The 27,950-nt window shown below is 46.3% G+C and overlaps 5 protein-coding genes and 2 pseudogenes across 6 annotated transcripts; all 7 read right to left on the bottom strand.

Annotated features, from left to right (window-relative positions):
• Positions 1–292: 292 nt before the first annotated feature.
• On the bottom strand, positions 293–2,181 carry LOC147464306 (uncharacterized). Its single transcript, XM_086508834.1, has 4 exons — positions 1,920–2,181; positions 1,290–1,792; positions 751–981; positions 293–676 (listed from the first exon to the last, which is right to left on the bottom strand). Exons 1-4 carry the CDS (start codon positions 2,179–2,181, stop codon positions 293–295), a joined length of 1,380 nt encoding a protein of 459 aa, XP_086364960.1.
• Positions 2,182–5,058: 2,877 nt separating this feature from the next.
• On the bottom strand, positions 5,059–6,043 carry LOC147464305 (uncharacterized; annotated as a pseudogene).
• A 505-nt stretch (positions 6,044–6,548) lies between these two features.
• Positions 6,549–8,286, bottom strand: LOC147464304 (uncharacterized). The gene is made up of 5 exons (XM_086508821.1): positions 8,163–8,286; positions 7,563–8,039; positions 7,298–7,488; positions 6,998–7,228; positions 6,549–6,923 (listed from the first exon to the last, which is right to left on the bottom strand). The coding sequence occupies exons 1-5, from the start codon at positions 8,284–8,286 to the stop codon at positions 6,549–6,551; spliced, it is 1,398 nt and encodes a 465-aa protein (XP_086364947.1).
• Positions 8,287–10,194: 1,908 nt separating this feature from the next.
• Positions 10,195–11,613, bottom strand: LOC147464303 (uncharacterized). The gene is given in 5 exon segments (XM_086524727.1): positions 10,195–10,337; positions 10,521–10,648; positions 11,157–11,301; positions 11,304–11,342; positions 11,453–11,613. Coding segments are annotated over 5 exon segments (576 nt in total). The 5' UTR covers positions 11,574–11,613.
• Positions 11,614–18,360: 6,747 nt separating this feature from the next.
• Positions 18,361–20,248, bottom strand: LOC147464302 (uncharacterized; annotated as a pseudogene).
• Positions 20,249–21,824: 1,576 nt separating this feature from the next.
• LOC147464301 (uncharacterized) lies at positions 21,825–24,448 on the bottom strand. The gene is made up of 5 exons (XM_086513883.1): positions 23,656–24,448; positions 23,345–23,525; positions 22,808–22,935; positions 22,478–22,625; positions 21,825–22,346 (listed from the first exon to the last, which is right to left on the bottom strand). The coding sequence occupies exons 1-5, from the start codon at positions 23,771–23,773 to the stop codon at positions 22,283–22,285; spliced, it is 639 nt and encodes a 212-aa protein (XP_086370009.1). The 5' UTR covers positions 23,774–24,448; the 3' UTR covers positions 21,825–22,282.
• A 138-nt stretch (positions 24,449–24,586) lies between these two features.
• On the bottom strand, positions 24,587–27,679 carry LOC147464300 (rop guanine nucleotide exchange factor 1-like). Of its 2 annotated transcripts, none has more exons than XM_086513875.1 (7): positions 27,105–27,679; positions 26,814–26,930; positions 26,559–26,713; positions 26,385–26,459; positions 26,022–26,297; positions 25,544–25,909; positions 24,587–25,472 (listed from the first exon to the last, which is right to left on the bottom strand). In XM_086513875.1, exons 1-7 carry the CDS (start codon positions 27,487–27,489, stop codon positions 25,092–25,094), a joined length of 1,755 nt encoding a protein of 584 aa, XP_086370001.1. In that variant the 5' UTR covers positions 27,490–27,679; the 3' UTR covers positions 24,587–25,091. The 2 variants fall into 2 exon arrangements, with proteins under 2 accessions (XP_086370001.1, XP_086370003.1); XM_086513877.1 differs by having other exon boundaries at positions 26,814–26,924.
• Positions 27,680–27,950: the final 271 nt, after the last annotated feature.

The following is a 27,950-nucleotide window of genomic DNA, read 5'->3' as shown; positions in this document are numbered from 1 at the left end:
GTCACCTTGTGTTTTTGTTTGTGTGTGTGTTAGAGAGAGAGAGAGAGAGAGAGAGAGAGAGAGAGAGAGAGAGAGAGAGTCTGTGCTTTGGAAGGTTGAAAAGATGGAGAGGAAGGAAGATTAGAGAGCAAGTTATGGAGAGACACGACGGCAACAAGGCTCAAAAGCAAGATACGATTTTCTTATGGAATGCGATGTACAATGGACAAGCCAAAATTTAGTTCGTCTATTGTAGAGGGGTCTAGGTAAGGAAGCATAGTTATTCGTGGTGAAAGGCTGGAAATCAATGCTCTCAAAGTATATAGGTTTCCAACAGAGGAGTGAAAGATATCATAGACCCATTTGTGCCAATTTTGAACACACCCACGACAACAGATGTCGATAAAATATCCCTCGCCTCTGGAATGCTCTCCATGTACACCTCCTTGAAGCTCGTTGGCAAGCCCAGAAGACAATCCACCATAGATCCTGACACTTGGACCGCCATAACACGTCTGTCAACGCTACTACGGATCTGTGCCTCCAGCTTGAGAGTCGTGTTGATGACGTGATCTTTATCGCAAAGAGAACAACACAATCGGCCTTCAACCTTCTTCACCTTCGGCGAGTCACAAACTGAGCATTGGGAATGCAAGAGAGCTCTATTGAAGTTCACCAAGCGCAAAGTCCCCACAACCTACAAAAGAAACAAACGTGTGAAGACCACTAAAGATGTCTTTATGCGATTGAGTGCAGACCATGCAAAGTCACCTCTCTATTGTAGCCAAGAATCTCACATTGTCTATGAAATGTTGTGGTCAACTCTTCCTTCAAGCGTGGTCCTCGCACGGGGGCCAAAGTTGTGACGTCCAGAACAGACAATGTGTGCACCTTGCCAACAAAGAGGCCAATATTCCTAGCCACAAACATAACAATGTCCTCCCTAGCCATCTGGGCCATGACTCGATCATAGTCATGCTTTCGAGAGTTGACAAAGCTGACCTACATATGATAAAAGGTTTGTCAATATCGAAAGAAAGAAACGCTAAAGCCAATGCTTCTAATATGTACAACTGCTTTGTTGTCTGGGATCGGGCCATCAGCAACAACCAAATCCCCAAATGTAGTGTCAATTCTCTGATGGAAATTACGACTTTGCAAGATAACAAACGCTAGTGTCGCCAAGGGCGGACGTGGGCTAGTAGTCTCAGAAATTGCAGCGTCAGCAATAAATGTGCTTATCTTGGTCTCAGAATAGAGAGCTAAAGCAACAGGGAATGGGTCACAAGGTCGAATGGTTGTCGACGCACCAACATGCAAGGAGAACAAAGCTGACCCAACATCGTTATGGTTTTAGCCCTCACAAGAGGACAGTCAATCCTTATGAACAAGCCCATCTTGAGCTCCTTGGTGTAGGTCTCAATGAAGGGATCCACAAGGACAACCGTGATCGTGTCAATGCAGTCGGCATCGACGATGTCGAACTTGAAGTAACGTGCATTTTTCTTTTGCCGAGGGGAGATAGAACGGTATGTGCCATACCAATTCAAGATTTTCCCCTCTATGGAGAAAGCTTTACTATACTCATCTATATCGCTAATCATGAATAGTGGCAAGGTTTCCTTGACTAACAAGATTTTCCCTTTGTCCAGTAGCTTGCCGGTGTCCACGACATTCTGAGCGGTTGAAGATTGGCCAACTTCAAAAAATGAGGCTGTAGCTTTGCCCAATTCATGAGCTGGCCAAGGAAGTTCTTGTTGAGACGAAGACGGTGCTTGTGCGCACTCCTCCCGTAGCGGAGAGTATCCTTTGCCTGCAAAAAAAAAAAAAACAGAGCACCATCTTAACGGAACTCAACAATCAAGAATGTGTTGTAGCGAAGAACATCGTAGACACGTCAAGACTGTTCCAGAAAGAATGATTGTACGCATCGGCCATACTTGCACTGTCAACGGGATCGTTAGCAGGGCTTCCTTGAAGCAAGGCACGCCTACACCTCTTCCCAGCTGCGATTTTCTCGAAGCCCGAATTTGGCGGCGACCCGACAAAGCTCGACACTACCATATGCGATGAACGTTTGCCTACAGGGCATGGAGGAGACTCAACGAACCTATGCAGCTCTGCAAGAGGAAAAGAAAAGGAAGCATCCAATGAACCATAGCATTGACTAGTTGAGCAAAGCAAAGAGGGCGTGAAAAACATCCTGCAAGCAACACACTCATAAAAGGAAAGCGAGAACGATGCACGGAAACGAACTTCTTGAAAGGATGCGAACAAGCTTGTGCCAAATATGATTTCTTTTTGGATGAGCAAGCAAACAAGTTATTTAATCTTGGAAATTGTCACGTTTCAAATCCCTCACCAGGTTACACACACAAGAAGATTTAGAAATTTTCTCATGCAGGAAAACAGAGTCTCTCAATGTTTTTCATACAATGCATAACATCATGAGCTTCTGCACGAGAGGCAACGTATTTGGCGGCCTCCGAGCCAGGTGGCAAGATTGTGAGCTACTCAAGCGAGGATGATCATAAAGAGCGTCAAGTCGAGCCTATTAATTCACTCCCCTCAACCGATGGGGAAACGCGAGCATACGTAGACATGCATAAGCCAAAAGCTAATGAAGGACTGATGCCCAAGGCTGGGCTCACTGAGCTTTGTGAGCTGTTGGAAGTAGAGGCGGCGCGGAAAAGATATAACCAGAACATAAAAAGATTGGGGCTGTGGGATACGAGACAGCCGTTCCGTGTGCATGATGCTAGTGCGATGATTGGCAAAGGCAGAGGGTCGTCGATTGGGGTGTATGCAAAGTTAAAGAAACTAGAGGCAACACCTTTCGGGTTGTTCTCAACAGACATGCTCCTTGGCAGGCAGGGGCAGATTATGGCGAGTGTGCAATTGTACTTCGATCAAGATGTAATGAACCACCAGTTTCCGGATTTGGCACTCGAGATGAGGTGCCCATTTGTGAAGTATTCACAAATCCTGGCCATCAAGAGCTGGGCTTTTCAAACCTGCTTCGATAGATCAGGTATGGTGCGGTTGGAGGAGTCAAACTCCCCTCGACTGAGGCGTCCCGTGAACCAGCGGACAGTTTGGGCAGATGGTTTGGGCAGATGAGCAGGGTCTTTGGCTTTATTGTATCTAACGTACTGTATGATGCGTGCCGTCCACAGCAACGTGTCAGGCTTGGAGGGATTTTTGGTTGTGGAAGCGAACTGGGCCAATCACATGGGAAAGAATGAGTGTGGTCTGGAGGCATATTTGTCGATGACGGAGGCAGAGAAGATATCTGTCATGTCGGGGTGCATTTTTTGCAAGGTGTTCTTTTTTTTTAGAACGAGAGCACGTTATTCAGGTTGATTAGTATTTATGTATATGCATTCTCTAGAGGATCTATGCAACGGAAGCGAGAGACATATGTAAGAAGCTTGTTGTGAACTAATTTGCTGTGTGTTAAGGATTGTGCTACCAACTTTTCGTAGTCTCTCCAATGTTGTTGCATTGTTTGCGACACAGTGATCAAGCTGTGCCTTGATTGCTCCTATTAATGTATTGTCCATTTTTGTCATGTATGAGGTGCAGTAGCTCGCAACTCCATGTGCGTTTAGCACGAATTGTATATCTCTGTTTGCATTCCAAAGTGAAGCTATTAACTTATTGAAGTTGTTCGTGAATATATCGCTTGGTTTGCACTTGAGGAAAATAGTGGGCCCCGAGATAGTTGCTTGAAATGCAAGCAAGTACTGTTCCATGGAGAGTTGTACTTGTTCTAGCCATTCTTCCAATGTGGGCGGATTTTGTAAATCAATTTGGCTGAGTTGTCTTCCAACTTGTTGCAAGTAAAGCTTACCTTGTCTAGCTATGTTCGCCTCGAGTATTCCTTGCCGGATAATAGTTGTGAATGGCATGGGAAAACGTGGAAATCCAAAACGGCAACTTTTGCTCTTCTTTTGCAAGTCTTATGGTGCTTGTGCTTGTAAGCTTCAGAAAGGTCATTGGGCAAGATGGATCCATCTGTGCTAATGTGGGTATCTATAAACATTACAATATCTTGATCTGAGTACGTTGTGAGTGATGGAGCATTTTCTAGCCACAACAAACCATGATCATGTTGGATACCGCGACTTTGGAACTCCGTGATGAAAAAGAAATCTCGTATTTTGCCACATATAGAGGAATCAATCCGCAACAACCGTTTCATTGCGTTGAACCTGTTGACGTAGAAACGAGCAGTTGTAATGGGATCAGCACGAATGAGGCGACATTGGTATGATCTCAGGCTCTCCTCGGGCTCTTGGCTCAGGGGGACTAACTTCTCTAGTGCAGCAAGAAGCTCTTTCCATCTTCGCTCTACGGAGGATAACGTGACAAAAAATGTGGGCGGTCCAAGTTGTCGGATCATTGAGAAGACATTTTTTTTCATCTTTTCCTTATAGTCGGGGGATGTGCGTAGTGCCTCGAAGTCTCTGAAGCCTAATCTTGAGTTGAGAAGGCTCTCTATGTTTGTGTCTTATACAACTTGTCTTGCAGTTAGAGTTGTACCTGCTAGCTTTCCCTTGCGCATTCGCACCCAAACAGAGGAAGCAACTTGTTGTGACATGATTTTGATAGACTTGAAAAATAAATTATCGATGTCCAGGGCGAATCTTCTGTCAACGTTCAGAAGCTCCCACTTTGCAAAATCGTTTGATAATCTTTGCTTGCGGTCTCTCTGTATCTTCTAGGGGACCCGAAGAAAAGAGTTGGGAAGCTTAACTCTTTGCAATACTCATCCGTGAAGATGCCCAATGGTGAATTGCCCTCGCAAGGTGCAACATGAAGAATCTTGCCACAGTAATCGACAACCTCTGCCGCACTTGTGACCCCATGAAGCATGACATCAATCTGTTCATCCTCAAGCTCAACATCATGCGCATTGGCATCAACGGTATTCATAGGAGGCATACTTAGACTAGAAAGGTGTGCAAGCCACTTGTCGTTGATCGCAACACCTTCTCTCATGTAAACTGGTGTGGACAATAGCGTAGTGGTTGCACGCATTGTGAGCAGGGGTCGCACAACACCACTTAGGTAACATCAATCGTATTCGAGCTTCCGTTTGATGTCCACAAGGACAGAAGCCTCATCCTCAATGAAGCGAGGCAGGACAGCTTGGCTCTTCTCCAAGTTGGCAAGCACATTGACAACGCTACCTCTAAGCCCATACTGACCTTCATATGTCAGTTCACGTATCTTGGCGAAGGGGATACGAATGGAGACCAAGCGTGCCTCTACGGGGTTTAGATCTGACACGAAGGGAAGCACTGGTTTGAGCCCTGTCTCTTGCAATCTCCACAGGTGATTGCTATCGCTTGTCGAGTGTTTCTTGCACTGGCTACAGACATACACATCCCCATAGCGTCTTTGCCTTCTTGAAGTGGATTCCGCGACTAGAGGTAGAAGCTGACGTGTTAGCTGGCGGCGGAATAGCAAGCGTCCACATTTTCCGCAAGGTGTAATGGGCTTGTCCTTGATGCTTTTGATGTATTTCTTAATCGGCTTGCTCAACCTTGCATGGGTGCGTCGTATTTGAGCACCAGTGACCAAGCCCTTCTCGTTCTTCACGCGTGAAAGCTTGCATTTGACGGCTTGGGTTGTGTGCAACGTGTGTGTGTGCTTGGCTTGGAACATGTGGACCACCTAAGATCAGGCAAATCCTCATGCAACAAGCATAGCCTATGCAAAGTAGCCACCTCATCTTCTTTCCATCCAACATGTGCACGGCTTGAGCACGTTGTGAAGGTGGGAAGGTATGTGATGCCATTGCTTGTTTCGAAACGTAGAATGCCCTTTACAAGAAATGGTTTCGATGCCATCCCCAAGATGATTCTTCTCACACTTCGATTTGTTTTCAAATACACTTTTAACCTACAAGTCGTAAAGCGAGCAAAGGTCGTTAACACGTCGAGGCTAAGAGCAAGTGAGTTGGCGCATGTTGAATACAAAGATGAGAATTTTGTGACCGTCATTGTGCTAGTGGCCCCGTCAGTAAGGAAGAAGAGGCAAGCACCCGGGATAGCATGTCTTTCAAGCAAGAAGCTCTCAAACAAGTCATTGAGCAAATTTGATCTAAGGTCATGCGGTGCGCCTGTTGAGTTTTGGAGATGGTGTAGCGCGAGGAAGATGTCTGAATTATTCGGAAATTGTTCCGCAAAAACGGTATCGACATCGTGTTCGGCCAAGTGAGTCATTGGAAAGACACGCAAAGATTGTAAATATTAAGTCACCTTGTGTGTTTGTTTGTGTCTGTGTGTTAGAGAGAGAGAGAGAGAGAGAGAGAGAGAGAGAGAGAGAGAGAGTCTGTGCTTTGGAAGGTTGAAAAGATGGAGAGGAAGGAAGAATAGAGAGCGAGTTATGGAGAGACACCACGGCAACAAGGCTCAAAAGCAAGATACGATTTTCTTATGAAACGCGATGTACAATGGACAGGCCAAAATTTAGTTCATTGATTGTAGAGGGGTCTAGGTAAGGAAGCATACTTATTAGTGAAAGGCCAAAAGCTATGGAAATCGATGCTCTCAAAGTATCTAGGTTTCCAACAGAGGAGTGAAAGATATCATAGACCCATTTGTGCCAATTTTAAACACACCCTCGACAACAAATGTCGATAAAATATCCCTCGCCTCTGAAATGCTCTCCATGTACACCACCTTGAAGCTCGTTGGCAAGCCCAAAAGACGATCCACCATAGACCCTGACACTTGAACCGCCACAACACGTCTGTCAATGCTGCTTCGGATCTGTGCCTCCAGCCTGAGAGTCGTGTTGATGACGTGATCTTTATCGCAAAGAGAACAACACAATCGGCCTTCAACCTTCTTCACCTTCGGCGAGTCACAAACTGAGCACTGGGAATGCAACAGAGCTCTATTGAAGTTCACAAAGCGCAAAGTCCCCACAACCTACAAAAGAAACAAAGGTGTGAAGACCGCTAAAGATGTCTTTATGCGTTTGAGTGCAAACCATGCAAAGTCACCTCTCTATTGTAGCCGAGAATCTCACACTGTCTATGAAATGCTGTGGTCAACTCTTCCTTCAAGCGTGATCCTCGCACGGGGGCCAAAGTTGTGACGTCCAGAACAGACAATGTGCGCACCTTGCCAACAAAGTGGCCAATATTCCTAGTCACAAACATAACAATGTCCTCCCTAGCCATCTGGGCCATGACCCGATCATAGTCATGCTTTCGAGAGTTGACAAAGCTGACCTACATATGGCAAAAGGTTTGTCAATATCGAAAGAAAGAAACGTAGAAGCCAATGCTTCTGATACGTACAACTGCTTTGTCGTCTAGGGTCGGGCCATCAGCAACAACCAAATCTCCAAATGTAGTGCCAATTCTCTGATGGAAATTACAACTTTGCAAGACAACAAACGCCAGTGTCGCCAAGGACGGACGTGGGCTAGTAGTCTCAGGAATTGCAGTGTCAGCAATAAATGTGCTTATCTTGGTCTCAGGATAGAAAGCTAAAGCAACAGGGAATGGGTCACAAGGTCGAATGGTTGTCGACGCACCGACATGCAAGGAGAACAAAGCTGACCCAACATCGTTATGGTTTTAGCCCTCACAAGAGGACAGTCAATCCTTACGAGTAAGCCCATCTTGAGCTCCTTCGTGTAGGTCTCAATGAAGGGATCCACAAGGACGACCGTGATCGTGTCAATAAAGTCGGCATCGACGATGTCGAACTTGAAGTAACGTGCATTTTTCTTTTGCCGGGGGGAGATAGAACGGTATGTGCCATACCAATTCAAGATTTTCCCCTCTATGGAGAAAGCTTTACTATACTCATCTATATCGCTAATCATGAATAGTGGCAAGGTTTCCTTGACTAACAAGCTTTTCCCTTTGTCAAGTAGCTTGCCGGTGTCCACGACATTCTGAGCGGCTGAAGATTGGCCAACTTCAAAAAATGAGGCTGTAGCTTTGCCCAATTCATGAGCTGGCCAAGGAAGTTCTTGTTGAGATGAAGACGGTTCTTGTGCGCACTCCTCCCCTGGCGGAGAGTATCCTTTGCCTGCAAAAAAAAAAAAGAGTACCATCTTAACGGAACTCAACAATCAAGAATGCATTGTAGCAAAGAACATCGTAGACACGTCAAGACTGTTCCAGAAAGAATGATTGTGCGCATCGGCCATACCTACACTACCAACGGGATAGTCAGCAGGGCTTCCTTGAAGCAAGGCATGCCTACACCTCTTCCCAGCTGCGATTTCCTCGAAGCTTGAATTTTGCGGCGACCCGGCAGAGCTCGACACTACCATGTGCGATGAACGTTTGCTTGGCTGCAAGGCATGGAGGAGACTCAACGAACCTGCGCAGCTCTGCAAGAGGAAAAGAAAAGGAAGCATCCAATTAACCATAGCATTGACTAGTTGAGCAAAGCAAAGAGGGCGTAAAAAACATCCTGGAAGCAGCACACTCGTAAAAGAAAAGGGAGAACGAGGCGCGGAAACGAACTTCTTGAAAGGATGCGGACAAGCTTGCGCCAAATATGATTTCTTTTTGGATGAGCAAGCAAACAAGTTATTTAATCTTGGAAAATGTCACGTTTCAAATCCCTCGCTAGGTTACCTACACAAGAAGAGTTAGAAATTTTCTCATGCAGGAAAACGGAGTCTCCCAACGTTTTTCATACAATGCATAACATCATGAGCTTCTGCACAGAGGCAATGTATATGGAGGCCTCCGAGCCAGGTAGCAAGAATGCGAGCTACTCAAGCGAGGATGATCATAAAGAGCGTCACATCGAGCCTGTTGATTCACTCCCCTCAGCCGATGGGGAAAAGTGAGCATACATAGACATGCATAAGCCAAAAGCTAATGAAGGACTGATGCCCAAGGCTGGGCTTACTTAGCTTTGTGAGCTGTTGGAAGTAGAGGCGGCTGAACATAAAGAGATTGGAGCTGTGGGATACGAGACAGCTATTGCGTTTGCATGATGCTAGTGCTATCATTGGCAAAGGCAGAGGGTCATTGAGTGGGCTGTATGCAGAGTTAAAGAAACTAGAGGCAACACCTTTCGGGTTGTTCTCAACGGACATGCGCCTTGGCAAGCAGGGGCAGATTATGGCAAGTGTGCAATTGCACTTTGATAGAGATGTAATGAACCACCAGTTTTTGGATTTGGCACTCGAGATGAGGTGCATGTTCATCAAGTATTCACAAATCTTGGCCATCAAGAGCTGGGCTTTCCAAACCTGGTTCGGTAGATCACGTATGGTGCGGTTGGAGGAGTCAAACTCCCCTCGACTGAGGCGGCCCGTGAACCAGCGGACGGCCAAGCATGTTGTGGAGATGGTTTGGGCAAATGAGCAGTCATTAGTAAGAATTGGTGTCCTAGTCATAATCATTGTACTCACTTGATACACGGGAGAACTGTCCATTCAATGACAATCATGGAGCAAAGTTTGGACTAAATTTTTTTTTAGGACATTGAGCCCCCAGAGCTGGCTTGATTGGCCAGACATGATGCAACCAAAGGGCTGGTTGTGCCTTTACCTAAGCTGGCCTACACTACAGTGGACGATCTGCTCGATGGTCAAGATGGCACGGACGAGTGGAGCATGAGCTGGAGAGGCAGACAAAATGCAAGGAGGTAACATGGTACGAACCAAGTTTGGTTTCAAACATGACAGTAAATGAGCATCTTGGGAGGTCAAGGCCAGATTTGTTGTGATGCTCGTGTTATTGTATTGCGGCCTTATGCTCACCAGGAGCAACGTTGAACGCACCAGCCATCGAAGTCATGGATGGCGATTAGGAATACCTAAGTTTCTTGACAAGGAGCCCCCTAGCGAGGTACTCGATGGGATTGGGCAAGCCTACTGAAGGTGAAGACACATTACCGCCCCTGCTCTGATACAATGGGGAACCCACAATACTCCAACAATGATCAACACACAAGAGCTTCTCGAACCCGAGAGCAACACTATGGCCGAGCCTACAGTAGCCGGCAACACCTGAATGATAGCCAAGTACCAAAATAGAGAGAGGGATCCAGAATCCCTTGAACCTCGGACCAAGCTCCGGGTCTCAAAGCGTAAGCCAAACATATCCAGCAGATATCTAGCTCGACACAAGTCCACAACCAGAATACATGGCAAAAGAAGGAGAAAAGCCCTCAGTCAAAAAGGGCTACTGCCTATGTGCACGAACTCAAAGAGACTTAATCACCGTGGCCCTGCACAGTCCAGGCGATTGAGCAAAACAGCCCCTGACCTGGGCACAATGGTACAGTACCAGAGGCCACTGCAGGCATCTGAAATAGGTGGCCAGAACCCGTATGCGGGCGCTGCCCTACTGTTGCGCTTTTCTGAACCCAAACACGTGACCACCATCACGAGCACATCGCTCGAAAGCGCAACAAAAAGCAAGCAGCAGGATCAGGAGAACAACACCAGCTCAACAAACTTTTTCAACTGCAATGCTCGCAAGCACGAAAAAACCAAGACCAACAACGTAACACAACACCAACGCACGGGTCAGAAAAGCAAACCTCCAGAGAAGTCCATGCTCTCACCATCGTTGGGCGAGGCATTGCTTGCACTCCCTTCACCGCCACCGACAACGCCATCATCAGATGCCATGAGAAAGATGATTTGCAAAGAAATGTCGTTGCAAGTACTTTGAGACACAAGAAACAAACCGTCAAACCAATCTACAGCGGACTTTCAAATGCTCGGCTGATTTAAATTTGCGATTACAGCATATAAGCAAATACAAATTGAATAGTGACAGATAGGTGAACGCTTAAACATGAACAGAGAATCTTGCACTGGATAATGTAGTTCAAAAGCTCATACATCAAAACAAATTCTCAGACTTGCTACCATGACACAGTATAATGATAACACTCGAAGCAAGAACTGAGACTTGAGGACACATGTGCAAAAGCAAAACAGAGAGAGAATCTTCCACTAGGTAATGTAGCTCAAAATCTTGTACAAAGCAGGACAAACAGAGAATCTTGCATTGGATAATGTAGCTCAAAAGCTCACACATCAAAACAAATTCTCAGACTTGCTGCCATGACACAGTATAATGATAACACCCGAAGCAAGAACATATTACAAAGCATTTTTCTGCCCTTTCTCGCCTATCATATAGGCTACAACAACCACATGGAAATTACATGTCCTCATTGTCTTGTGATCCATTCAGCACGTGCACTAAACCACAAAGACCAACACGAGCAGTCCTCGTAATCTCAGCCTGCACGATCGCCTTCAAAGACCTTGAGAATCCCGCCGTCTACGGCATTAAATGAGCAGAACAGCGCATGGAAAAGCTTTCGTTGCCACGTCCTCGCCGCCTAAGCCTGCAAAGCAACCCCCTTCAATGCGGTCACCTTCCAGAGCGTTGAAAATCCCCCGCCATTAAACAACAAAGCTGCGTATGAAACAACTAGGTCCTGTGGTAGGACAATACCTGCTGTGCAGCGGTCTTCTCGCAAGGACAGCACCTGCTGCGCGCGCGCCACATCCTCTGGCAGGAGCAGAGCAGAAAGGACCGAGGCCCTCCAGGAGCAGCACGGAAAGAGATTCCACATGGGTCAAATGACCCTTGATAAAACAACCCTAAAGGCTTTGTGACACATGGAAGCCATCCAACAAACCATCGGACGGCCTACAGTTTGCAACAAACTTGCATCTAAAACCCTATGCCCTTCTGCAGGCCAAAAAGTGAGGAAAAGGAAACCATATATTTTGATCACCAACCCATTGAAGGTAACGTGGAATTTTATATCATGTCCTATAAAAATCCCTAGTCTCATTTATATGCAATCAACCATAAGAAATGGTTGTTTTGGGCAAAACTAAATGGTCCATCAACTTTGGAGGTTTGTTGTGACCAAGCAATGAGAAATTTTACAAGTTTTTCCATATGTAGTAGTCCTTGAACCATAAGCTCAAGAAAGGATTTTCCAAAATGAGTGGATCCACTATGGTTTTGGAAGTTTTTTTCAAAACCCTCAAAGGAACTTTTATGTCCTGTTAGGTTACCAACCTAGTGTTAAGTCGCATTTGAAGGACGCGCATTCAACATTAGGAGATACACTACCTTGGAGGGTCTTTTTATGGTAGCAACATGAGAATTTTCACGCATATGATACAATGAGTATCCGTGAGTGCTATCAAGGTCGCTTGCCACACTTGAAGCAAATGCTAGAATAGGGAGAGAACCGTCCATTCAGAATGCATTGTGCTAACTATGCCCTTATCAGATCCTTGAGCAAAGAAGACGTGTAAGCTGCCCATCCAACGCAGGATGAATAGCAGCAGTAAGAGTGAGGTACTTTCCCCCAAACAGTTACAGACAGTCTTCCCATACCAGTGAAAGGCCGAGGGGAGACTGAATGTTGGATCCTACTCTCAGCCAACCTATTATAGGAGAGCCCATGGCCCTTTTCTCTAAACAGATCCCCTATCCACACCTTCAATCCGGCCCTTGGCCTAAGTCCTTGTCTCCCTTAGGTCGGGCCCTTCCCTCTAGCCCTTGGCGTGACATTTGAGATGTTAGAGAACATTGGTCACACATGTATAACAAGGTGAGGACTCACAATGGCCTGCAGAAAGCAAGGGAAGGTTAGTTTTTGGCGATGAGGAGGTATGTAGTGGAGTGGTCGGACCAGTAGTTATAGTTAGTGCCAGATGTGGTTTGTGGTAGGTCATTGCTAACCCATACGTGGTCTAGTATAGAGTTGTGTATTGTGGTTGGATGGTGTATCAATTGGTGGAAACCATGTTGGAGAACGAGGTTGGAAAGGGTTCTATATTTGTTGGTTTCCTGAAGCGCGTCAATGTTGAAATCTCCCATTATGATTAGTGGTCGCATGGTGCGGACTGAATCAGGAAGATTGGAGATGCTATGCAGGAAGCGTGGGAACGATGATCTCGGTGCCCTGTAGAGTGAAATGACTGTCACTAGGCACTTGTTGGTGCAGTGGAAAGTTGCATGGATCGTTTCAACTGTTTGATTTATGCAGATGCGTATATGTGTAGGTATTAGGTTCTTTTATGGAGAATGGAGATGTCGTGTAGTTGTGTTGAGGATATGCTGTGGAAGCCTGGAATGGTTGTCGTATGTTGTCGAATCTCTTGCAGGCAGAGGATGTCGGAGGCCATTAGGCTTTTGTCGTGGATGATATCGTTTGCATGCTTTCCGAGGGAGACGACGTTTAGTGATTGCACAATGTAATCTGTATCTTGGTGTAGATGCAGCTACTTTTGATGGGGGAATAAGCTGCTTTTGTTCTCAACCAGTGGAGTTCTTTGAGGACAGATGCATCGGTGTGAATGTTGCAGGGTAGCAAGCTCTCTATCAAATATAGCTTTGCAGTGTCACGAATTCGTGTGAGAGCAGTGTACGCGAGGCCGTGAGATCTGATTCCTTTGGGGTTGAAAGCCAGTGTGTTGAGTGTAAGCCCTTGTGATCGGTGAATTGTGCGGGATGCGGCAGGCTAAACTGGGAATTGCTTGCGTGTGAGGGTGTTGAAGTAGTTCTTGCCAATTTGAAATTCACGTGCGATGCGCAGAATTGGCGTCCAATTAGGCATTGTGAGTGGGTTGCCAAGATGACGGTGGTCATACCTTTGTTTTTGCCCTATGCTAGGGTTGGTGAAATGAATCTAGAGGCATGTCGTGTCAGAGAATGTAGTGTAGAGCTTGTAGACGCCTTCTGCACCGTTGACGAGGCCGTCGAGAATGTCCAGATTTCCAGCGCATAGCTCGACCACTAGGCCTGGCTTCAGACGCAATGTTGCTTGGAGACCCGCAGTTTGTCTGGCATCCAATGGAATTGCTATTGTTTTGCTGCATGAAGCGACACGCTTGTCAATCGCTATGAATATGTGTGGCTCACCGGGCAATTGTGCGAAGACCTTTTTATTGTGTTCATCCTTTGCCTTGTTAGAGTAGAATAGGTGTGATATGGTTATGTCAGCAGGCAACTCTTTGTGAAAGGAGCTGTTAATGTATGCAAGGTCGTTGCTGGTGTGTGAGCCAATTCTCATTCGGTTGAGCACCTCTATAAACTGTCCATCGGTTTTTCTCATTGTCGTCGTTAGTTCGTAGCACTTAAGGAATTCATGCCAGTACGAAGGTGCAACCGCCTCTAGAAGAGGTTGGTTGCTTGTGAATATCCAAGAATCTTTGACTGGGCTATCTTGGAAGAGGTCACCACAGAGTATGACATCAAGGCCACCAAAAGGCTGGTCGTGTTTTCTCTTGATGGCACGAAGACGTGAGTCAGCCAATGAGAAGACACTTGATCCTATCAAGGAAACTTCATCTAGCTTTTGTGCTCCGAGGCTTGTGTGTGTCGTAGTTATCAAAGGCAAATGTAAAGCTGAGTGTATAGTTGTGCCACCAATGTTGAATGTTGCCTTGCCTGTATATGCCACTAGGAGTGCCTTAGGAAAGTCAGGATTGTGGCCTGACTTATGTGTGTAGAAACGAATGAAGGCTTCGGCTAGCAAGAGCAACGTGAATGTTTTTCCAGTGCCTGCTCCACCTGTGAAGAAAAGATGTATCTTTTCTAACGGCGCTATTCCTTTTTTGAGCATGACATCATCGAGGATGAGTCGCTGTTGTGGGTTTAGCTTCTTTATTGATGCGTGGAAATCCTCATTGGTCATGCCAATATGTTTGGAAAAATGCAAAGCAAATGGTTTCTTCGCCGGTTGCTTTGATGGGGTGTTGATCATCACGTTGGCATTGTCGGAATCGTTCAAGGCGCTTACACTTCTTGTGTTGTGTGAGGTTGTGATGGCTGTTGCGAACGTGTCCAGTGGAGCTGTTTCGACAACGAACTGTGATTCATTGTTTTTCACCGTCTCAATGTTCGAAGTGTAGACATCGATCCAAGACGAACCTTCGAGCAGGTGCTCATACTCATTGCTTGACCATGGCAAGAAGAGAAGGCATTGTTCTCTGTAGTGGTTGTCAGGGTCTTTGGCTTTATTGTATATAACGTAGCGTATGATGCGTACCCTCTGCAGCAACGTGTCAGGCTTGGAGGGATTTTTGGTTGTGGAAGCGAACTGGGCCAAGCACATGGGAAAGAATGAGTGTGGTCTGGAGGCATATTTGTCGATGATAGAGGCAAAGAAGATATCTGTCGTGTCGGGGTGCATTTTTTGCAAGGTGTTCTTTTTTTTGAGAACGAGAGCACGTTCTTCAGGTTGATTAGTATTTATGTATATGAATTCTCTAGAGAAGCTATGCAACGGAAGCGAGAGACATATGTAAGCAGCTTGTTGTGAACTAATTTGCTGTGTGTTAAGGATTGTGCTACCAACTTTTCGTAGTCTCTCCAATGTTGTTGCATTGTTTGCGACACAGTGATCAAGCTGTGCCTTGATTGCTCCTATTAATGTATTGTCCATTTTTGTCATGTATGAGGTGCAATAGCTCGCAACTCCATGTGCGTTTAGCACGAATTGTATATCTGTGTTTACATTCCAAAGTGAAGCTATTGACTTATTGAAGTTTTTCGTGAATATATCGCTTGGTTTGCACTTGAGAAAAATAGTGGGTCCCGAGATAGTTGCTTGCAATGCACTGTTCCATGGAGAGTTGTACTTGTTCTAGCCATTCTTCTAATGTGGACGGATTTTGTAGATCAATTTGGCTGAGTTGTCTTCCAACTTGTTGCAAGTAAAGCTTACCTTGTCTAGCTATGTTCGCCTCAAGTATTCCTTGCCGGATAATAGTTGTGAATGGCATGGGCAAACGTGGAAATCCAAAACGGCAACTTTTGCTCTTCTTTTGCAAGTCTTATGGTGCTTGTGCTTGTAAGCTTCAGAAAGGTCATTGGGCAAGATGGATCCATCTATGCTAATGTGGGTATCTATAAACATTACAATATTTTGATCTGAGTACGTTGTGAGTGATGGAGCATTTTCTAGCCACAACAAACCATGATCATGTTGGCTACCGCGACTTTGGAACGTATAGAGGAATCGGTCCGCAACAACCGTTTCATTGTGTTGAACCTATTGACGTAGAAACGAGCAATTGTAATGGGATCGGCACGAATGAGGCGACATTGGTATGATCTCAGGCTCTCCTCGGGCTCTTGGCTTAGCGGGACTAACTTCTCTAGTGCAGCAAGAAGCTCTTTCCATCTTCGCTCTGCGAAGGAGAACGTGACAAAAAATGTGGGCGGTCCAAGTTGTCGGATCATTGCAAAGACATTTTTTTTCATCTTTTCCTTGTAGTCAGGGGATGTGCGTAGTGCCTCGAAGTCTTTGAAGCCTAATCTTGAGTTGAGAAGCCTCTCTATGTTTGTGTCTTGTACAACTTGCCTTGCAGTCAGAGTTGTACCTGCTAGCTTTCCCTTGCGCATTCGCACCCAAACAGAGGAAGCAACTTGTTGTGACATGATTTTGATAGACTTGAAAAATAAATTTTCGATGTCCAGGGCGAATCTTCTGTCAACGATCAGGAGCTCCCACTTTGCATTCGTTTGATAATCTTTGCTTGCGGCCTCTCTATATCTTATAGGGGACCCGAAGAAAAGAGTTGGGAAGCTCAATTCTTCGCAATACTCATTCGTGAAGATGCTCAACCGTGAATTGCCCTCGCAAGGTGCTACATGAAGAATCTTGCCACTATTATCGACAACCTCTGCCACACTTGTGACCCCATGAAACATGACATCAGTTTGTTCATCCTCAAGCTCAACATCATGCGTATTGGCGTCAAGGGTATTCATAGGAGGGATACTTAGACTAGAAAGGTGTGCAAGCCACTTGTCGTTGATTATGACACCTTCTCTCGTGTAGAGTGGTGTGGACAATAGCGTAGTGGTTGCACGCATTGTGAGCAGGGGTCGCACAACACCGCTTAGGTAACATCTATCATATTCGAGCTTCCGTTTGATCCCCACAAGGACAGAAGCCTCATTCTCAATGAAGCGAGGCAGGACAGCCTGGCTCTTCTCCAAGTTGGCAAGCACATTGACAACGCTACCTCTAAGCCTATATTCACCTTCGTACATCAGTTCACGTATCTTGGCGAAGGGGATACGAATGGAGACCAAGCGTGCCTCTACGGGGTTTTGGATCTAACACAAAGGGAAGCGCAAGATTGAACCCTGTCTCTTGCAAGCCCCACAGGTGATTGCTATCGCTTGTCGAGTGTTTCTTGCACTGGCTATAGACATACACATCCCCATAGCGTCTTCACTTTCTTGACGTGGATTCCGCAACTAGAGGTAGAAGCTGACGTGTTAGCTGGCGGCAGAATAGCAAGCGTCCACATTTTCTGCAGGGTGTAATGGGCTTGTCCTTGATGCTTTTGTTGTATTTCTTAATCGGCTTGCTCAACCTAGCATGGGTGCGTCGTATTTGAGCACCAGTGACCAGGCCCTTTTCGTTCTTCATGCGTGAAAGCTTGCATTTCACGGCCTGGGTTGTGTGCAACGTGTGTGTGTGTGCGCTTGGCTTGGAACATGCGGACCTCCTCAGCATCAAGCAAATCCTCATGCAACAAGCATAGCCTATGCAAAGTGGCCACCTAATCTTCTTTCCATACAACATGTGCATGGCTTGAGCACGTTGTGAAGGTGCGAAGGTATGGGATGCCATTGCTTGTTTCGGAAAGCAGAATGCCCTTTACAAAAAATGGTTTCAATGCCATCCCCAATGATTCTTCTCACGCTTCCATTTCTTTTTAAATACACCTTTAACCTACAAGTCGTAAAGCGAGCGAAGGCCGTTAACACGTCAAGGCTAAGAGCAAGTGAGTTGGCGCATGTTGAATACAAAGATGAGAATTTTGTGACCGTTATTGCGCTAGTGGCCCCATCAATACGAAAGAAGAGGCAAGCACCCGAGACAGCATGTCTTTCAAGCAAGAAGCTCTCAAACAAGTCGTTGAGCAAATTTGATTTAAGGTCATGCGGTGCGCCTGTTGAGTTTTGGAGATGGTGTAGCGCAAGGAAGATGTCTGAATTGTTCGCCGCAAAAACGGTATCGGCATCGTGTTCGGCCAAGTGAGTCATTGGAAAGACACGCAAAGATTATAAATATTAAGTCACCTTGTGTTTTTGTTTGTGTGTGTGTTAGAGAGAGAGAGAGAGAGAGAGAGAGAGAGAGAGAGAGAGAGAGAGAGAGAGAGTCTGTGCTTTGGAAGGTTGAAAAGATGGAGAGGAAGGAAGATTAGAGAGCAAGTTATGGAGAGACACGACGGCAACAAGGCTCAAAAGCAAGATACGATTTTCTTATGGAATGCGATGTACAATGGACAAGCCAAAATTTAGTTCGTCTATTGTAGAGGGGTCTAGGTAAGGAAGCATAGTTATTCGTGGTGAAAGGCTGGAAATCAATGCTCTCAAAGTATATAGGTTTCCAACAGAGGAGTGAAAGATATCATAGACCCATTTGTGCCAATTTTGAACACACCCACGACAACAGATGTCGATAAAATATCCCTCGCCTCTGGAATGCTCTCCATGTACACCTCCTTGAAGCTCGTTGGCAAGCCCAGAAGACAATCCACCATAGATCCTGACACTTGGACCGCCATAACACGTCTGTCAACGCTACTACGGATCTGTGCCTCCAGCTTGAGAGTCGTGTTGATGACGTGATCTTTATCGCAAAGAGAACAACACAATCGGCCTTCAACCTTCTTCACCTTCGGCGAGTCACAAACTGAGCATTGGGAATGCAAGAGAGCTCTATTGAAGTTCACCAAGCGCAAAGTCCCCACAACCTACAAAAGAAACAAACGTGTGAAGACCACTAAAGATGTCTTTATGCGATTGAGTGCAGACCATGCAAAGTCACCTCTCTATTGTAGCCAAGAATCTCACATTGTCTATGAAATGTTGTGGTCAACTCTTCCTTCAAGCGTGGTCCTCGCACGGGGCCAAAGTTGTGACGTCCAGAACAGACAATGTGTGCACCTTGCCAACAAAGAGGCCAATATTCCTAGCCACAAACATAACAATGTCCTCCCTAGCCATCTGGGCCATGACTCGATCATAGTCATGCTTTCGAGAGTTGACAAAGCTGACCTACATATGATAAAAGGTTTGTCAATATCGAAAGAAAGAAACGCTAAAGCCAATGCTTCTAATATGTACAACTGCTTTGTTGTCTGGGATCGGGCCATCAGCAACAACCAAATCCCCAAATGTAGTGTCAATTCTCTGATGGAAATTACGACTTTGCAAGATAACAAACGCTAGTGTCGCCAAGGGCGGACGTGGGCTAGTAGTCTCAGAAATTGCAGCGTCAGCAATAAATGTGCTTATCTTGGTCTCAGAATAGAGAGCTAAAGCAACAGGGAATGGGTCACAAGGTCGAATGGTTGTCGACGCACCAACATGCAAGGAGAACAAAGCTGACCCAACATCGTTATGGTTTTAGCCCTCACAAGAGGACAGTCAATCCTTATGAACAAGCCCATCTTGAGCTCCTTGGTGTAGGTCTCAATGAAGGGATCCACAAGGACAACCGTGATCGTGTCAATGCAGTCGGCATCGACGATGTCGAACTTGAAGTAACGTGCATTTTTCTTTTGCCGAGGGGAGATAGAACGGTATGTGCCATACCAATTCAAGATTTTCCCCTCTATGGAGAAAGCTTTACTATACTCATCTATATCGCTAATCATGAATAGTGGCAAGGTTTCCTTGACTAACAAGATTTTCCCTTTGTCCAGTAGCTTGCCGGTGTCCACGACATTCTGAGCGGTTGAAGATTGGCCAACTTCAAAAAATGAGGCTGTAGCTTTGCCCAATTCATGAGCTGGCCAAGGAAGTTCTTGTTGAGACGAAGACGGTGCTTGTGCGCACTCCTCCCGTAGCGGAGAGTATCCTTTGCCTGCAAAAAAAAAAAAAACAGAGCACCATCTTAACGGAACTCAACAATCAAGAATGTGTTGTAGCGAAGAACATCGTAGACACGTCAAGACTGTTCCAGAAAGAATGATTGTACGCATCGGCCATACTTGCACTGTCAACGGGATCGTTAGCAGGGCTTCCTTGAAGCAAGGCACGCCTACACCTCTTCCCAGCTGCGATTTTCTCGAAGCCCGAATTTGGCGGCGACCCGACAGAGCTCGACACTACCATATGCGATGAACGTTTGCCTACAGGGCATGGAGGAGACTCAACGAACCTATGCAGCTCTGCAAGAGGAAAAGAAAAGGAAGCATCCAATGAACCATAGCATTGACTAGTTGAGCAAAGCAAAGAGGGCGTGAAAAACATCCTGCAAGCAACACACTCATAAAAGGAAAGCGAGAACGATGCACGGAAACGAACTTCTTGAAAGGATGCGAACAAGCTTGTGCCAAATATGATTTCTTTTTGGATGAGCAAGCAAACAAGTTATTTAATCTTGGAAATTGTCACGTTTCAAATCCCTCACCAGGTTACACACACAAGAAGATTTAGAAATTTTCTCATGCAGGAAAACAGAGTCTCTCAATGTTTTTCATACAATGCATAACATCATGAGCTTCTGCACGAGAGGCAACGTATTTGGCGGCCTCCGAGCCAGGTGGCAAGATTGTGAGCTACTCAAGCGAGGATGATCATAAAGAGCGTCAAGTCGAGCCTATTAATTCACTCCCCTCAACCGATGGGGAAACGCGAGCATACGTAGACATGCATAAGCCAAAAGCTAATGAAGGACTGATGCCCAAGGCTGGGCTCACTGAGCTTTGTGAGCTGTTGGAAGTAGAGGCGGCGCGGAAAAGATATAACCAGAACATAAAAAGATTGGGGCTGTGGGATACGAGACAGCCGTTCCGTGTGCATGATGCTAGTGCGATGATTGGCAAAGGCAGAGGGTCGTCGATTGGGGTGTATGCAAAGTTAAAGAAACTAGAGGCAACACCTTTCGGGTTGTTCTCAACAGACATGCTCCTTGGCAGGCAGGGGCAGATTATGGCGAGTGTGCAATTGTACTTCGATCAAGATGTAATGAACCACCAGTTTCCGGATTTGGCACTCGAGATGAGGTGCCCATTTGTGAAGTATTCACAAATCCTGGCCATCAAGAGCTGGGCTTTTCAAACCTGCTTCGATAGATCAGGTATGGTGCGGTTGGAGGAGTCAAACTCCCCTCGACTGAGGCGTCCCGTGAACCAGCGGACAGTTTGGGCAGATGGTTTGGGCAGATGAGCAGTGGTTAGTAAGAACCGGTGACCTAGTCACAATCATTGTACTCACTTGATACACAGGAGAACTGTCCATTCAATGACAAGCATGGAGCAAAGTTTGGACTGATTTTTTTTTTAGGACATTGAGCCCCCAGACCTCGCTTGACTGGCCAGACATGATGCAACCAAAGGGCTGGTTGTGCCTTTACCTGAGCCGTCCTGCACTACAGTGGACGATCTACTCTATGGTCAAGATGGCACGAATGAGTGGAGCCTGAGCTAGAGAGCCACACAAAATTCAAGGACGTAACATGGTACAAGCCAAGTTTGGTTTCAAGCATGACAGTAAATGAGCAACTTGGGAGGTCAAGGCCAGATTTGTTGTGATACTCATGTTATTGTATTGCGACCTTATGCTCACAAGCAACGTTGAACGCACCAGCCATCGAAGTCATGGATGGCGATTAGGAATACCTAAGTTCCTTGATAAGGAGCCCCCTAGCGAGGTACTCGATGGGATGGAGCAGGGCCTGCTGAAGGTGAAGACACATTACCGCCCCTGGTCTGATACAACGGGGAACCCACAATACTCCAACAATGATCAACACACGAGAGCTTCTCGAACCCAAGAGCAACACTATGGCCGGGACTACAATGGCCGGTAACACCTGAATGATAGCCAAGTACCAAAATAGAGAGAGGGATCCACAATCCCTTGAACCTCGGACCCAACTCCGGGTCTCAAAGCGTAAGCCAAACACATCCAGTAAATGTCTAGCTCGACACAACTCCACAACCAAAATACATGGCAAAAGAAGGAGACAAGCCCTCAGTCAAAAAGGGCTGCTGCCTATGTGCACAAACTCAAAGAGGCTTAATAACCCTGGCCCTGCACAGTCCACGCGATTCAGCAAAACAGCCCCTGACCTGGGCGCAATCGTACAGCACCAGAGCCCACTGCAGGCATCTGAAATAGATGGCCAGAACGCGTACGCGGGCGCTGAGTCACACAAGTGAATAAAGCTCAGCCTGCTCTCGGCTCCTGGGTGAGCAACTACCTGATGGCAGCTCACGGCTACATGGCAAAAGAAGGAGACAAGCCCTCAGTCAAAAAGGGTTGCTGCCTATGTGCACAAACTCAAAGAGACTTAATAACCCCTGGCCCTGCACAGTCCAAGCGATTCAGCAAAACAGCCCCTGACCTGGGCGCAATCGTACGGCACCAGAGCCCACTACAGGCATCTGAAATAGATGGCCAGAACACATACGTGGCCGGTGATTCACACAAGTGAATAAAGCTCAGCCTGCTCTCGACTCCTTGGTGAGCAACTACCTGATGGCAGCTCGCAGCTCCACGCAGGGCAGCTCACGGCCTGATGCCAATCCCACACTGGGGCAATGAGGGTCCAGCCCCTTGTAGCGTGACCTGCCGATAATGCCAGCAAGGACACACGCACCCGCACCCCTACTGTTGCAATTTTCTGGACCCAAACACGTGACCACCATCACGAGCTCATCACTTGCAAGCGCAACAAAAAGCAAGCAGCAGGATCAGGAGAACAACACCAGCGCAACAAACTTTTTCAACTGCAACACTCGCAAGCACGAACAAAGCAAGACCGACAACGTAACACAACACCAACGCACGAGTCAGAAAAGCAACCTTCAGGGAAGCCCATGCTCTCACCGCCGTTGGGTGAGGCATTGCTTGCACTCCCTTCACCGCCACCGACAACGCCATCATCAGATGCCATGATAAAGACAATTTGCAAAGAAATCTCGTTGCAAGTACTTTGAGACGAAAGAAACAAACCCTCAAACCAAACTACAGCAGACTTTCAAATGCTCGACTGATTTAAATTTCAGATTACAGCATATAGGCAGATACAAATTGAATAGTGACAGATAGGTGAAAGCTCAAACATGACAACAAAGATTGAGACTTGAGGACAGATGTGCAAAAGCAAAACAGAGAGAGAATCTTCCACTAGGTGATGTAGCTCAAAAGCTTGTACAAAGCAAGACAAACAGAGAATCTTGCACTGGATAATGTAGCTCAAAAGCTCACATCAAAACAAATTCTCAGACTTGCTGCCATGACACAGTATAACGATAACACCCGAAGCAACAACTTATTACAAAGCATTTTTCTGCCCTCTCTGGCCTGTCATATAGACTACAACAACCACATGGAAATTACATGTCTTGTGCTCCATTCAGCACGTGCAGTGAACCACAAAGACCAACACGAGCAGTCCTCGTAATCTCAACCTGCACGGTCGCCTTCAAAGACCTTGAGAAGCCCGCCTGCAGCATTAAGCGAGCAGAACAACGCATCATGCATGGAAAAGCTTTTGCTGCCACATCCTCGCTGCCTGAGCCTGCAGAGCAACCCCCTTCAATGCGGTCACCTTCCAGAGCCTTGAAAACCCCCCACCATTAAACAACAAAGCTACGTATGGAACAACTAGGTCCTGTGGTAGGACAATACCTGCTGTGGTAGGACAATACCTGCTGTGCGGTCTTCTTGCAAGGACAGCACCCGCTGCGCGTGAGCCACATCCTCTGGCAGAAGCAGAGCAAAAAGGACGGAGGCCCGCCAGGAGCAGCACGAAAAGGAATTCCACATGGGTCAAATGACCCTTGATAAAACAACCCTAAAGACCTTGCGACACGTGGCAGCCATCCAGCAAACCATCGGACGGCCTACAATTTGCAACAAACTTGCAGCTAAAACCCTACGCCCTTTAATGCATTGCACAGCCACTACGCATTCGTGCATGAAGAGATGGTACCGGTTACCAGCAACAACCAGCCCAGCTCTCATTGTGTCATTCCAACAAGACGTATGTCAACGATGTGACAATATTCTAACACGAAATAGCTGTTCATTGACAGCGGAGGAGCGAAATGCTTTGTGCAAGGTCCGTTATACTAAGCCATGTTGTACATAAGCGCAGCTGAAGCCAAGTACACTATTTTCTTCACCGCTGGAAATTTCAAATGATAGATCTCTCGCCATGGTAAAGCTCCTGCATAGCACAGGAATGGTGACGAAAACCAAAATTTGCAAATGTTACATTTGCTTCCGAGTGCTTCAAATGACTTAGGTACCTACAAAAATCTAGCCTTTCACTGTAAAAACTAGAGATGCCAGAGTATCCAAAAAATCCCCGGGAAATTATCGATTTCAGTCGACTTGGCACTGTATTTCTTCTCTCAACATGTTTGTGATGTTATACTATAGACGTTCTTGCCTCTCAAAAAGCCAAAGCCCACATGAAAAACGGCGTTGAATAAAGATCGAACTTCCAATAAGCTCTACATTGGGTTAGTGGTAGTGTGGGGAGCAGGTTTTTCATTATCTTAATATATTTCTGCAGCTTTGCATCATCTTTCTTCGTTTTTCGATGTGCATACTGCAGCAACCATCAAGCAATGCAGAGGATAAGGCCCCTCATATGGCCAGCCCACATTCTTCTTTCCCATTATAAAATACACATCTACAGCTACAATCAGCACAGTGCTCCTTGTACACTAGGAGAGAGCCTATTGCACAATAAAAGACGATTCCTTCCAGAAAATCAGGCTGTTCGGCTGATCTGTGATGAGATGATACATTGAGACAAGAGGGCTCCATCAGTGCTTATTTTGCCTAGCACATTCCCACCCACCCCTGACTCCCAACTTATATTTGTGCTAACCCTAAGCTACTAGAAAGCTGGAGCTCACATAGCATTCAAGTGAGTCTCACTGCCAGCGGGATTCTTACAAAAAGGGAGAGGCACGCTGCAGAATGCCCATCTACAAAGAGCAAAGCACACTACCAGGTCGAATTAGCTGGAGCCCCAGGACTCATTATGCAAGACTAGGGGAGCTTTACTCTTGGGCACAATGCAGTGCAGACCCGTGATACTATACACAGCTGGAGGCACATGAAAACTTCTTCAATGGCCGCTTGGAGATCGCTGCAGAAGGTGCACTTTGTCCGAATAAGGCCAGTGCTTGTAAGATCCCAACCAAGAGATGGAGTTGTTGAGGAGCTCACCATCTTGAGTTGCTTCCATGGAGTTGGCTTTGCCAATTAGTCCATTCAATGCCTTACTCTGTAGTAACCGCCCAGGCGAAGGTACCCCACAGGCATGAAAAGGGGACGTGGATGCGATAGAATTCAGCCCACTTACACAAGGGCTGCTTAGCGAAGCAGACGGCTGACTGCTCCTTGTCATGTCATCAGCCAACAGGACATCATCAATTCGAGATCTGATATTGTAAGCCAAGCTTTCCAGTACTCTTGAGTAACTCTCCAAGATGGACTGACCAACATCCTGCAAAAGGGAAACCCTTGCATCTTGGCTGAGGTTACTTTCAAACAAAACATATGGGTTGGTGCACATACCTTACTGTATTGTATCTTATGGACATCCAGTATAGACTGAGGCAAGCCAGGAAATTTTAACCTAACCAACAGCAGCAAACTCTCAGCCCTGCCCACAAGCATCTTTCGCTTCTCCAGTCTGAATGAACCATCCTTTGCAAACCCTCGTAAAGCCACGCTGACCTGAAGGCCCTCTCTCAGCTCGATTTGCACCTGTTTTGCTTGCAGCTTTCGCTTCCAGATGTGAAGTGCTGCCTCTACGCTGTTTACCAGGTCCACAAGGTGGTGCTCTTGAGCAGGATCAATAGAGGCTACCACTGCATTCGGAGAGAAGTTCTCCGAACAAATTACTCGATACAAAGCTTCCCCCAAACTTGACCTGCCATTCTACAGACGACAGTTGGTTGAGACACGCAGATAACCACAAGCAACTTTCACAATTGATACATGTCAAATCTTACATTTAAGGCAACACATGAAAGGAAATACAAGCTGATACCTTTGGAAGAGACTCCATATAAGTGGAAGGCACCTTCATTTCAGAAAGCACTTGTGCATTCACAGCTAATGCGGCTTTCAAAATTTGACTGATGGACTCTCTCTGGCGTCTCATATGCTTCCTTGTCCCAGATGAAAGCCCTCCCATAGGAACCTTAGGGCTTGGAAGCCACCACCGTTCCTCTTGCCTTTGAAGAAGGCTTCCATCATTCTCTAATCTTTCAAGAGCTTGATCGATATACCAAAACTCTGTGATGCCAAAACTATCCAGAGCCTCCTGTGAGTTAAAAAAATCATCCGGTGCCTCCATCATGTGCTCTTAAGAAAACACATTGCTCAGTTACCACACGGTAAGGGTTCTTACAATCAACATGGCATCCAGTTTCAGCAATGCTGGAAGACAGATACGAAGATCCAACCGGGGTCTGGTATCCATGACCTAAAGAGTACACTTAAAATTTGAATCTCAACCTGGCACAACAAAGAGACCCTTTTCCTCAAGGTCTGGCTGGATAAAGCAGCCTATCAATCAACATACCCTCATTTTAGTACCATCTGGCAACGACTTTGCTGAGGGTACAAACTCCACAATGTAGTCACTGACAGAGAGAAGCCGCTCCATCTCTCTATGCCAATGCAGTTTCCGCTCTTTTGACAAGGGCTCCAATTGCCAGAGCTCTCCAAAAACCGATGCTGGCAAAATAGCCACTCATCATCAACATCACGAACTCATGTCCATTCTGTTCATGGCCACGTTTGGATAATACATTGAAAACCAAGGGACTAAACTTACCTGAAAGATTGGTGATTGCATTTGAAACTGCTAGGGCTGTGGAAACACCTTTCCCACCACCAGACAGGTCCTCACCAAGCAAGAGCTTTGCAAAACGTTCCTTAATCATATCTGCCTCTACAGCGCACAAGGTAATATGAGCAGATAGCAAATGACAACACAATCCAACCGCAAACAAGCTGACCAAATCAATGGCATTTAGAAATGCCACTTAAGAAAACGAAAGAAGCAGGATCCACAGACCATCCCAAAAAGAGGCTGATCCTCTCATAGCTATGAGAACAATTTTACCCTGAAAATTACTGGCTGCTTCTTTGTCGCCTGAGTCCACCGCACTATTGTCCTCCCATTCTGGAGTTCTCTTCTTGCTTACAAGATTGGCAATAAATTCATCCGTGAGTGCACCAGGAATCTCTCTTGACGAGTCAAGCCAAGGTAGAGGAGAAGAATAGATAGAAATGCTAGGGTTGGACTCATCCCCATCCCATTGTGTACTGCGATGAGGGCTGCCTGGCACCGACCCATCACCAAGCGTATCTGAGGAGAATCCATCAAAACTTGCTGTTGAGCTAGCTCCAAGACTTCTGTGATCGGCTTGATCATCAGATGGATCGTGATGTCCCTTTGTATCAAGAAGCGGCATTAAAAGTATGTCCTTCTCACTCTTACACTCCATTGATGGAGCAGCCAGCTTCCACAACTCAGGTAGAAAGTTGATTCATCAATCAAAGAGACATCCACCAATGGTGTCAGAGCACAAGTATAAGCTGCCAACAAGGTCATCCATTGTAGCAAGAACTCCACGGCACAAAATTACACTCAGCGGCAAAGAGGGGGAGGTCCAGGTAGAAGTAATATGCATCCACCTACAGACATAGGCAAGACCTCTCTCTCTCTCTCTCTCTCTCTCTCTCTCTCTCTCTCTCTCTCTCTCTCTCTCTCTCTCTCTCTCTCTCTCTCTCTCGTCAAACTCTGAAGGGGACAAGCAGGAATGTACCTTGGGCAAGGAAGGGGGAACGTTCAGTACAGCCGTTGCGAAAGAGAGCAGGAAGCACATGGTGCATCATCAGGGGTTGTCAGCTTCATCTTTAACTGGAGCGTCAAGTTTCAAATTTTAAGCATCTCAGACCATCGCCA

This window comes from Adiantum capillus-veneris, chromosome 1, assembly GCF_014529385.1.
Source record: "Adiantum capillus-veneris isolate H3 chromosome 1, ASM1452938v2, whole genome shotgun sequence".
Classification (NCBI taxonomy): Eukaryota; Viridiplantae; Streptophyta; class Polypodiopsida; order Polypodiales; family Pteridaceae; genus Adiantum; species Adiantum capillus-veneris.
The sequence above is the reverse complement of the archived record's forward strand: the minus strand, read 5'-3'. Positions and strand labels throughout refer to the sequence as shown.